The sequence below is a fragment of the Kryptolebias marmoratus genome, linkage group LG20, assembly GCF_001649575.2.
Source record: "Kryptolebias marmoratus isolate JLee-2015 linkage group LG20, ASM164957v2, whole genome shotgun sequence".
Classification (NCBI taxonomy): domain Eukaryota; kingdom Metazoa; phylum Chordata; class Actinopteri; order Cyprinodontiformes; family Rivulidae; genus Kryptolebias; species Kryptolebias marmoratus.
In genome coordinates, this window is record NC_051449.1 from 26749621 (window position 1) to 26762219 (window position 12599).

The following is a 12599-nucleotide window of genomic DNA, read 5'->3' on the forward strand; positions in this document are numbered from 1 at the left end:
GTTAATGAGCTGAACGTTTTGATATATGAACGGTTGAAGTAGCTGAAAAATTGCGGAAGGAGATAGGTGCCGAAAAACGTACGGAATAGTGAAAGAAGAAGAAGAAGAATAGATAATAAAGAGAAACAGGAAAACAATGGTGTGAATGCTATAAAGCATTCACACAATAATAGATAATAAAGAGAAACAGGAAAACAATGGTGTGAATGCTATAAAGCATTCACACAACAAAGTATACAGTGAATATGGTTGCAAATACTGTGAGTGTGCTTACTTCCAGATCCAAGAAGACTTCATCTAAGAGGAACTGACAGCCTTCCTTGGCCACCTCGTTGAGTGTCCTTTCGATAGCAGTGTCGCTGTCACTAAGCTCTGACGACTGGGAGTACTTCCTCTTAAGACTGTTAATGGACTCCCTGACAAACACAGCAAAACCACACCATTACAGATAAAGTTTACAAACTGTCAAAAATCATAAGAAAATAAAATCATGAACTGGTGGAGTTGCACCAGTTTAGGTCAAACTTTGTAAATGTTGTGTATGATCTTGTAATATTGTGAGATCTGTTAGCACACAGAGTATGTGTTGGGAAAAACTGTAATCTTCTGTCACACCAAATTTTATGTCGATATCTGTGAAACTGACTGACTTAGTGTATTATTTTTGCTAATGTCAATTAGCTATGGCAGGCATCTTGAAATAGGGTAAGTCCAAAAGTGAATCAAGTGTAGATATAAATCCAGTAATTACTTTTTCAAAATTTCTTTAAAATCGGTTGAGTAAGTAATGAGATATTTTGCTAACATGCAAACAGGACCGACCCCAAATTTTAATGCTAATATCTGTACAATTATATATACTATATTAGTTTTTGTGTTCAGTCAGTTGGCTGTGGCAGCTCAGACAAGTTTTTCTAAATACTGTTTAATTTTTTTTTAAATCAACAATTAACAACAAACAAACACTCCCAACTCCAGCACTTACTACAACAAACAAGTAGAAAAAAAAATATGGATAAATGAATGAAAAATTAAGATAAAATAGGGAACATAAGAAAAAGATCTTGAAATACCCATACATTTCCATCTACATTAGATACAGTCATGGCCAAAAGTGTTGGTACCCCTGAATTTTTTCCACAAAATGAAGCATTTCTCCCAGAAAAGTATTGCAATTACACGTGTTTTGTTATACACATGTTTATTTCCTTTGTGTGTATTGGAACAACAAAAAACAGAGGAAAAAAAGGCAAATTTGACATAATTTCACACAAAACTCCAAAAATGGGCCAGACAAAATTAATGGCATCCTCAACTTAATATTCGGTCACACACCCTTTGGAAAAAATAACTGAAATCAATCGCTTCCTATAACCATTAACAAGCCTCTCAACTGGAATTTTGGACCACTCTTCTTTTGCGTACTGCTCCAAGTCTCTCATATTTGAAGGGTGCCTTCCCCCAATAGCAATTTTAAGATCTCTCCACAGGTGTTCAATGGGATTTAGATCCAGACTCATTGCTGGCCACTTTAGAACTCTAAAGTGCTTTGTTTCCATCTATTTCTGGGTGCTTTTTGAAGTATGTTTGAGGTCATTATCCTTCTGCAAGACCCATGACCTAGGACGCAAACCCAGCTTTCTGACACTGGACCCTACATTGTGACCCAAAATCCTTAGGTAATCTTCAGATTTCATGATGCCTTGCACACAGTCAAGGCACCCAGTTCCAGATGCAGCAAAACAACCACAAAACATCTTTGAACCTCCACCATATTTGACTGTAGGTACTGTGTTCTTTTCTTTGTATTCCTCATTCCGTTTTCGGTAAACAGTAAAATGATGTGCTTTACCAAAGAGCTCTATCTTGGTCTCATCGGTCCACAAGATGTTTTCCTAGAAGGATTTGGGCTTACTTACATACATTTTGGCAAACTGCAGTCTAGCTTTTTAATGTCTCCGTGTCAGCAGTGGGGTCCTCCTGGGTCTCCTGCCATAGAGTTTCATTTTATTCAAATGTTGACGGATAGTTCGAGCTGACACTGATGCACCCTGCGCCTGCAGAACAGCTTGAATTTCTTTGGAACTTGATTGGGGCTGCTTATCCACCATCAGGACTATCCTGCGTTGCAACCTTTTATCAACTTTTCTCCTCCGTCCACGTCCAGGGAGATTAGCTACAGTACCATGGGTTGTAAACTTCTTGATTATGTTGCGCACCGTGGACAAAGGAACATCAAGATCTCTGGAGATGGACTTGTAACCTTGAGATTGTTATTTTTCCACAATTTTGGTTCTCAAGTTCTCAGACAGTTCTCTTCTCCTCTTCTTTATGTTCTCCATGCTTAGTGTGGCACGCACAGACACACAATGCAAAGATTGAGTCAACTTCTGTCCTTTTTATCTGGTTTCAGGTGTGATTTTTAAATTGCCCACACCTGTTACTTATCCCAGGTGAGTTTGAATGAGCATCACATGCTTGAAACTAAGTTATATAACCTCAATTTTGGAAAAGGTCCCATAAATTTTGTCCGGCCCATTTTTGGAGTTTTGTGTGAAATTATGTCAAATTTGCCTTTTTTTCCTCTGTTTTTTTGTGTTGTTCCAATACACACAAAGGAAATATACATGTGTATAACAAAACATGTTTATTGCAATAATTTTCTGGGAGAAACACTTCATTTTGTGGAAAAAATTCAGGGGTGCCAACACTTTCGGCCATGACTGTATATGTATATTTATGCAGACACATGTCACATCACATCACATCACTATGGTGCTCAGTTTAGAATGATCTGACAAACTGTATCTTTAATGTAGGACAGAAATGAATTTCAGGCCATTTCAAATGAAGTTTTTGAGTCAACCAAAAATTTCCACAATCGTGTCGTATCAGATCTTCCTCTCTCAGCATGGTGTAAACTGATGGCAGTGGCTGTCTCAATAGGGTCTGCTTGCTGCTCAGGGTTTCCCCCAGTGTGTTATAAGCCTGGCGGCCCGCCAGGATTTCCCTACCCCGCCGCCAGGATAAATTCCGCTTGTTTATTGTAAAATACGTCATTTTTTATACACGTTTCCACCCGTACACCCACCACAAGGTCACTGCGCGTTGATTACCGCACGAGGGTGCACACGCCCACAGTGATGCAATCGCACTGTCCCCGCTTCTGCACGAAGGCTCCGCGCGATGTCGAGTGATCATGCACATCCTAATGTTTTTAAGTTCAAGCACACCACGCTCAATTCAAAATGGACGATTTTGGTGCTCTAGCAGAACTGGTTCACCTGTATCAGCATTTATATGATCCCTCTATGAGAGATCACAAAGATAAACAAACGGTTCAAAACTCACAGAAGGAGATTACTGCTGCAGCCGATAAAAAGGAGTGTTTATATACCACAATGGTTAGTTGAGCCAGAATTCAGACGGTGGCTTTACAAGACCAAATACGGTAAGCATGTTTTGTAGTGAAAATATTAATATGATGTGTAGTAATTTATCCTTGTTTACCAGTAAAATGATGCTATTAAACTCAGCACCATATCTGATGGATCACTAAACAAAAAGCACAGTACAGGACAGCATCTCTCTGTTTTTCAGAGTTCTCTGTTGTTATTTATTGGCCTAGAAGTGAGACGTGTGTTGGTGCTTTGTTTGCACTTTTTCATTTATGTTAATTTAATTTATTTGTAAATATGACTTAAATTAGGATTCCAATTAAGTGCAATCAATTAGTATGTATTTTTGTTTAAAAAAGTATTTCAGAAGTGCCTTTTTGTAAAACTGTAGTTGTGTAAATATTTGACACAAATATCTTACAATATCACATAATAAATAGCCATATTTTTAACTTTCCTGTCAACTTTAATCATTTTTCTTTACTAAATCACGGTCGGCCAGCGATCGGACAGCGAACAGCCACCTACCACTGGGCTTAGCCTCTTTTCTGGGGGAAACCCTGCTGCTGACTCGCTGGCTCAGCTTTGCTGGGTCAATATGGATTACATCAGTCATGTTTTTCAAAAATGTCCTTTTTCAAGCCCTTATTCCCTTTCCAAGAACTATCACCATTGTTCACTTTGAAATCTCTCCACACAGCCTTTTCCTTTTCTGGTGGTGTTTATTGGCAATTTGCAAACAACTTGATAGTGTAATAATGCTACCAAACAGGCAAGGAATTCTGGATCAAGCCAGCAGCTCTAAAACAAAAACAAAAACAAAACAAAACAAAAAACCCTACCTCCACATGGCTGACATTGCACCCCCTTCCACTATTTGATTGCTCAACTGAGAGATGAATATCATGCTTCCCTAAACTGGTATCAATACTGTGTACCTATTAGTGCAATTGTGTGAACACACTCACTGTGTCAAATCGATACTCGACATTGGAATTGGTGCTTCCTGAAACTCAATAGTCCAAAAGTTCCGGTACCAGACATATTTCGCATAAAATATTTGTTTGTTTCCTCAATAAGATTCTACTAGTCAGTGAAATTGCTGAAGTTGCTCTTTTAGCCACAATAACTAAAAATTTCAAACATTAATTTCACCTGAACAAAAAAAAATTCAATTATTCCATATCTCATTTCTAATATCAGATATAAAGACATAATGACGCATGCAACAGTCAAAAGACAATATTTGATGAAATGATAAGAAGTAGATGATGAATAAAGTTAAACCTTACTTGAATGTCTGGCAGTTGTTGATAATAGCTATCATATACTGAACATAACACTGAGGCAGTTGTCGGTCTCTCAGGTGCTCCTCTTTGTACATCACTGCCTGGTCGCGGTACCTAAACACAACACACAGTATGTTAAGTTCACACAGCAACTGTTAACATCTATCAGACTGTTTAACATAAATTGCTTGTTGTGACAACCAAAATTTTCTAAAAAATTCATCAAAACCTGTTTATTTTTTTAAAGTGTTCTTCCGAACAGACAGACAAACCAACCAACATTACCAAAAACATAACCTCCTTAGGAGAGGCAATTAATATAGACAAGTCATTTAACAAGATTCCTACACTTTTCCAGTTTAAAAATTCCATACTTTTCCCCAACACAAATTTTCATATTTTCAAGTCCATTTGTTAGTCTATGTATATTCGCTTACAAATGTTTGAATGATTATCATGCTTTTATTTCCGGTATTCAAAATACTTTAAAAAACTGTTTCTAAAAACTGGCAGCAGAAAACACTTCTGGAAAAAAAAAGTAGTAAATTTATGCTCCTATCAGAGGGCTTAAGTTTCCCTTAATAAAACACAATGTTTATTATGTTAAATTATATTAACACTTAGAGTAAAAAGAACCTTCACTTCTAGTTTTGACAAGAAAATTCTGAGCTCAGATACATTGGAAGTCAATTGGAGTTTGGGTGTACACTGAACTCTAGAGGGATTTGAGAGAAAACCATGAATTTTTTAGCAGTGAGACACACTAGGTGTAAAAATATAAAAATACCTATGTTTTGATGTGAGAACTGTGTAAGAAGTGTAGCTTGTAGGAGTAAAAGGAGTGTATTTACAAAAATGTTAGAAAGTTTAAACAGCTCAAAAGGTTAGTGTGTGGCATGATCACACTCAAAGCTGAACACAATGCGGTAAAATTTTCAAAAATCAAAATTAAACTGTGATTGTGTAAAAACTGTTAAAATATCAAAATGCTAGTTCAGGCTGGATTTCTGTCCAGTTTCCCATTTGAATGATGTTTCTAATGTGAAGTATGGCTGAGTTACAGAGCTCCAAAGAGGGCTGGATTTTCTCATGTGTTTCAAGAAAATCCCATTGTTGTCTAAGAGGACATTTAAAATATTTATTTTTTGTAAATTTTGTCTAAGTTGTACATTGTTCTGTTATAAAAAGGAATCAAGCTGCACGTTTTGATGTCTATGGGTGCATGGGTTTTAGCAAAACTGCAGGAGAGGATCCAAACCAAAATTCCTGATAGAAATGAATAAATAAGCAAATAGAAATGATGCCTCAAAAATTGTTCATCAGCACATTTAAGAATAAAACTGGTCCAAATTTTTTCATCTTCAGTGTTGGAACCAACTGCCAAGATGGGTACAAAAAGACTTTTATTTTTAGATGGCTTCTTTTCGTACCCAAAAAGTTTGGCTCAGGAGTGATTATAGCTACAAAAGTACAATTTGGCAAAAGGTATGAAACAAGCTAGAGCTATTTATATACCTTCCAGGTACATCTCAAACTAAAACTGTGGTGTCCAATCCTGATCCTGGAGGGCCACTATCCTGCATGTTTTAGTTGTTTTCCCATCTCTTTAGCAGGTCTTCAAGTTCTGCAGAAGCCTGTTAATCACTCATTTATTCAAACCAGGTGTGTTAAAGCAGAGAAACACCTAAAACATGCAGGATACTGGCCCTCCAGGACCAGAATTGAACATAATCAAAAAATGTATTCAATTGACATGTGTCCACACTATCAGTACCAATATCTGCTTTACTGATTTCTCAGTATGACTGGGCCTAATTGGCTAGCAAACTGACCTGACCTAAAGGCCTCAGAGCGTTTTGGGGGTTTTGTCAAAAGGAAGAGCCGAGACCAGACTCAACAATGCAGAAGAGCTGAAAGCTGACATCAAAGCAACCTGGGCTTCCAGAACACCTCAGCAAGTCCACAGGCTGATGGCCTCCATGTCACACCACAACTGTACAGTACATGAACATACTTTCAGCAGGGCAATATTTCTGTATTAAAAATCCTTTGTTGATGGTCTTATGTAATACTCTAAATTTCTAAAAAAAAAAACTGATTTTGGGTTTTCATTAGCTGTAAGACATAATTCTCAAAAACATATTGAATTAAAGTACTGAAGTATTGAAATGTACATAAAAAATTCTGAAAAACACTCCGTGTTTAGGCAATTTATTTTAATCAGAATTTTTAACTTTAGAATAGGGGTGTCAAACTCAGATAAACAAGGGGGCCAAAATTAAAATTTTGGTCCAAGACAAGGGTTGATTCTCAGTCAAAATAAACTGAAAAAAGATAAACCCTGGTTTTTAGATGATCTTCTTGCACAGTCACTTTCCAATGACATTTTATGTAGACTTTAGAACATACATAACTTACAAATAAAAAAAATAGATGAATTTTGCATTTTTTTTTTACATATGCCTTACTCTATCAGCACCTTTTCATTTATTATTTTTAGTAATACACTTTATCACAGCACATTAAATCAGTTAAAGAACTCTCACTAAAATCACATTTGACTTTGTAGAGAATACAGAAAAAGATAATTCAAGCACACATTGTTGTTCTGATGCACATTAACCTGACTCAGATGCCCGGAATCTTTTCTTGGCCAAATTTTCCTCAACAAGAGTTTCATTTGTCTCATTTAACGTTTTCTCTGGCCTTTTCCACAGCAAAATCAAAGACTACTGAAAATTAATTTTAACATATTTTTCTTGGCTCAAAGTTAGTTCACCGTCATTAACAGTGAACTAACTTTGGTGTTAAAACACTCGCATTCTTAGTGTTTTAGGGAAAATGAAAAGCAATCGAGATGCAATCTGTCACAAACTGGTGGGCTAGATCTAATGTATTTAAAACATTTTCTTGGAAAAAAAATCCAACACATTTTTTGTCATTATTTGAACTTGTTTTGTATTTAGAAATTACTTTTATTGGAACTTCATAGACAAAAAAAAAATTAAAACCACTTTGTGGAAGTAGACGGTCTGCAAAATTACTCAGGGATTATTACTTTACAACTACTATTATGTATAGTAAACATTTTACTTAACTCCATCCAATACAGTGAATAGATTCTGCAAAAAAAAGAAACAATGACAAAAAGACTGAAAAAAATAAAATAAAATCAATACCTGATAAGGAAAAAGTTCATTTGTTTCAGACAAAGCTTTAGAACTTCTTCTTTGAAGTCTCCATTAATCTGTGCAGCAACTTGGAGATTCTGCTCAAACATCTGATGAAGAGTTGAGAGATAAGAAGTTAGGCCATTTTAAAAGCGACATGTGACCTTACTTCTTTAATTACTGCATAAGTATTGACAAGTATCACAGGTATACCTGCCCAACAAGGCTGTGCAAAAACACGTCTAAATGAGTGACGCTCTTATTTCCGTCAACTTCAAACTCAACAAGGCTGATATTATCTGATGAACTTCCATTTCAATGGAAACAACAAACTTGCTCTGTTTGACAGAACAGTTGTGGTAAACTACGAGACCTTTAGAACAAACCTTTGCTGTTTCATATAGAGACAAAAAAAAGCTGTGAAATTTCCCATTGAGAGCAGGTTGTTTCTGCTGTAAGGAACTGTGGTCAGGATGTTACACACCTGAAGACCCATTGAAAAAATGTATACCTTTTATTCTCGCTTTAAAATTATCTATTAAAACTGATGATTTATACCTGCACCTACATAGGAAGACACTTTTTTTTGTTTTCTGACAACAAAAACAGAAGATAATATGTGTGAGATTGGCTTTATTAGAGATTCAGACATATTAAGATATCATAAAGGCAAACATAAAGCTTATGAGAAGCAAATTATTGTTGATTAGCTGTAGCAACCATCTTGAATTGGGTTGGTTCCAAAAGTTAGTCAGTTGTAGATGTTTATCCAGTGATTACTTTCTGAGACGTATTAACATTTGTCAAATGGTTCTCAAGATATTTGCTAACAGACAGACAAATTAACAAATATACACACAGACACAGGCAAAAACACAATTGTTTACATTAGCTTTTTAGCAGAAACAGAGGAGCAGCACCAAAAAATAAAAATAAAAGATTTAGCCTGCTGCAGAAAAGAAACAAAAATTCACTGATGAATACTGAGAGTCTCTCTGAGATGTTCTTATTAGGTGTAACAGAACTGTCCTGTACAATGCATATCTGTTCACAGTTCAGTCAGTCTCTCCAGGATTTCGCGGGCATTTTTTGTGATTGTTGCGGGCTAAAATGCCTGATTTCGCGGGGCATTTTCCTAAATGTTGCATTTTTTTTTTTTCACTATAATCAATAAAAAACCATAACTTTTAATATAAAAAAACAAAAATACTTACTAGTTTTGTAAGATAATTACCAACAAACATTGACATTCTCAAAAAGTGCTTTATTTGAGAACTTTGATAGCTTATAAACTGACATTCATGACCATTTCTGGATTGTCCCTCGTCTGCAGCTCTCCTCACATGTTTTGCAGACACAAAGTGTTTGTCGATGCGTTTATGTTCGATGACTACACTGCAGGACGTGCAAAACAGCTTCCCCCAACTCTCGTGCAGCTGGGTAGGAAACTGGTTTGCGACCGCAGTGAAGTTAGTTTGAAGTTGGATATTGGATATTCGTGCTCCGCGGAGTTAGTGGCGTCTAGCTCACAGCTGACCCGAAACAGGAACGCTAATGTCGGCCAGCCGTTCTCTGCCGGCCCCTTCTCTCATGCGCGGTGGTTAACTTAGGGATGGCTGGCCGACATTAGCGTTCCTGTTTCGGATCAGCCGTGAGCTAGACGCCGCTAACTCCGCGGAGCACGAATATCCAATATCCAACTTAAAACTAACTTCACTGCGGTGTTTTGCGTGGTCCTTTGCTGAAATCTTTGTGGGCAAATGTGAGGCATTAGCGCACATTTTGGCTTTGGTCGCTGCTCCTGCATGCTCCCGGCATACTTATGTTAACAGGATGTGACGTCACATGTCTTCTTCGTAAGTTATTTGGGGTTATTTTGTATTCAACACTACACAAACCACAAAGAAGACACTAGACTGCAGAAACGGTGGCGAATCACTTTAGAAACAATAAATACTGGGTTAAAATTGCAGTGTTTTGGACAAAGGTACAAAAAGTTGCGATTTTGCGGGGTTTGCTTGATTTTGCGTTAATAGTTGTGATTGCAACATCGTGAAGTCCTGGAGGGTCTGTTCAGTGTTAGAAATTAATCAATAGATTAATCTAGAATTTATTAACTTTGGGAGACAACTCAAGTCAAGATGGCAGCCATTCACAGACATTCAAAAAGGGTCTGCACCTATGACTACTTTTTGTTCAGATTATTCTACAAGGCAGAAACCAAAAAAAACTTCAGCTGTAAAAAAAAAGATTACAATAAGAAACAGTATTAATATGGCAACCTGAAAAGGCAGCAGATATGCTTTGTCCACATTTATTTACTGTATGTTATAAGACTGAACAACTATTGCCCAACTACAACACACCAAGTTAGATTTCCAGTGGCGAAACATTTAAAAGCCATACTTATTGTTATTTAACAAACTAATCACACAACTACCTACAACATCATCAGGAATTATTGGGAGCCATGTCAAAAGCAAAATTATGTGTGTCACCTGAAAGACGATAGCTGGCAATGTGGTCTGGTAATATCCATCCTGATCAGCCTCAGGCTCGGTTTCTTTCTGCCAGTCTTTTTTATCTGTTTCCAGAGCCTTCCGCAGCCAGCCTGTTATATTAGACTGAAAACATTAAAAGTTTAAAGTATAGACAAGCACACCGCATAAAACATGGGTTTTGGTCATAAGAAGCCTTTGCCAATAACACTTCAACTACTTTTGTTTACACCTTTTAGATGATGTAGGCTGAACAAAAACACAACAGATTCCACCATGTCATTATTTATGAAACAAACAAACAAAAAAAAGTAAACGCTGTGTGTGCAAAAACTCAGCCAGTATCGCCATTACACAGGACTTAGATCGACTATAAAGGTATTCACCCCCTTGAATGTTTTACTTTTTTATTGCTATTATAAAATCAGTCATGGTCGATACAAAATGGCCATTTTAAACAAACAAAATAAAAAACAAAAAAATATATTTTAATGATACAGTGAAATGGTTGAATAGGGATCAGGCATAAACAGCCCTTTTCAACTCAAACTACAAATTTTCTATTGGATTTAGGTATGGACTTTGACTAGGTCACCTTATTGTCTTTGAACCATTTCAGTGTACCGTAGATTTTGCTGCAGACTTAGGATTATTGTCTTGCTGTAAAAGAAATCTTCTCTCAAGCTTTAGCTCTTTTGCAAACAGCATCAGATTGTCTTCCAGATTTCTCTATTTTGCAACATTTATTTTACACTATCCCTAATAGCCTTCTTGGGGCCTCATTTCACACATTTTTTTATACCAGAAGCATCCCAATAGCATGATGCTGCCACCACCATGCTAACACAGTTGGGATGATGAGTTTGTGGTGATTTGCAGTATTTGGTTTCCAACAAACACAGCATCTTGTCTGATGGCGAAAAAGCTCCAATTTGGTCTCAGCAGACCAGAGAACTTTCTTCCAGTTGACCTTGGAGTCTTCCATATGTCGTTTGTCAAACTCTAGTCAAGAGTGATTATTAGTTTTCTTCAACAGTGGCTTTCCATTTGCCACTATCCCACAAAGCTGAGGCTGATGACGAACCTGGGTAACAGCTGTTGTAGTACAGTCTCTCCCAGCTCACCTGCTGAAGCTTGGAACTCCTTCAGAGTGCTTACAGGGGTCTTGGTGGTCTGTCTCACTATTGTCCTTCTTGCACGGTCACTAAGTTTGTGAGGACGCCCTTCTCTTGATAGATTTACACGTTCATAATTTTTTTCACTTCTTGATGAAGGATTTAACAGAACTCCTGTGGATGTTTAGGGCCTTGGAAATCCTTTGTATCCATCCTGACTTGTATGTATATACACTGCCTGGTCAAAACAAAAAGTTTCCACCTGTATTTAACTAAGCAAATAGGTACGAGCCTCCTATTGGATAATTACTATATGGGCCAGGGTTTCAGCTTGTTTATTATAACATACGCCATTTTTTTATACACATTTCTTTTCACCGGCACGCCACGGCGTGTTGATCACCGTGCAAGGGTAAGGGCGCCAACAGTGACGCAGTCACGCTGTCCCCCGTCCCCGCTCGAAGGCCTTGCGTGGTGGTGCGTTGCATGGTCGTGCACCTCCCAATTTTGCTAACTTCGTGTGGAACAGTGCGCCACGCTCCATTCAAGATGGATGATTTTGCTGCTCTAGCGGAACTGGTTCCCCTGTGTCAGTATTTATATGATCCCTCTCTGAGAGATCACAAAGATAATCAAACGGTTCAAAACTCACGGAAGGAGATTACTGCTACAGCCAATAAAAAGGAGTGTTTTTAGACCGCAATGGTTAGTTGAGCTGAAATTCAGCGGGTGGCTGTACAAGACCAAATACATAAGCATGTTTTGTACTTACTGAAAATATTGGTATGATGCAAGCTAATTTATCCTTGTTTAACAGTAAAATGATGCTATTAAATTCAGCATTAGATATGCTTTGTTTTGTTACATGTAGTGATCCAACATGCAGCCTGTGCCACAAAAAGCACAGTACAGTACAGCACCTGTCTATTTTTCATAGTTCTCTGTTGTTATTCATTGGCCTTGATGTGAGACGTGTGTTGGTGCCTTCTTTGCACTTTTTCATTTATGTTAATTTAATTTATTTGTAATTGTGACTTAAATTAGGATTCAAATTAGGTGCAAACTATTTTTGTTTAAAAAGTATTTCAAAAGTGCCTTTTTGTAAAACTGTGGTTGTGTAAATATTTGA

The 12599-nt window shown here is 37.2% G+C and overlaps 1 protein-coding gene across 5 annotated transcripts in view; it reads right to left on the reverse strand.

The window, feature by feature from the left end:
* Positions 1-12599, reverse strand: part of exoc3 (exocyst complex component 3) — a 50825-nt gene that overhangs the window by 12123 nt on the left and 26103 nt on the right. For all 5 annotated transcript variants that reach the window (XM_037981879.1, XM_037981878.1, XM_037981880.1 and 2 more), the window contains 4 exons: positions 10356-10481; positions 7867-7967; positions 4691-4801; positions 275-416 (listed from right to left, as the gene is read on the reverse strand). In XM_037981879.1, the coding sequence (XP_037837807.1) occupies positions 275-416; positions 4691-4801; positions 7867-7967; positions 10356-10481 (480 nt within the window). The remainder of the gene's footprint in view (positions 1-274; positions 417-4690; positions 4802-7866; positions 7968-10355; positions 10482-12599) is intronic.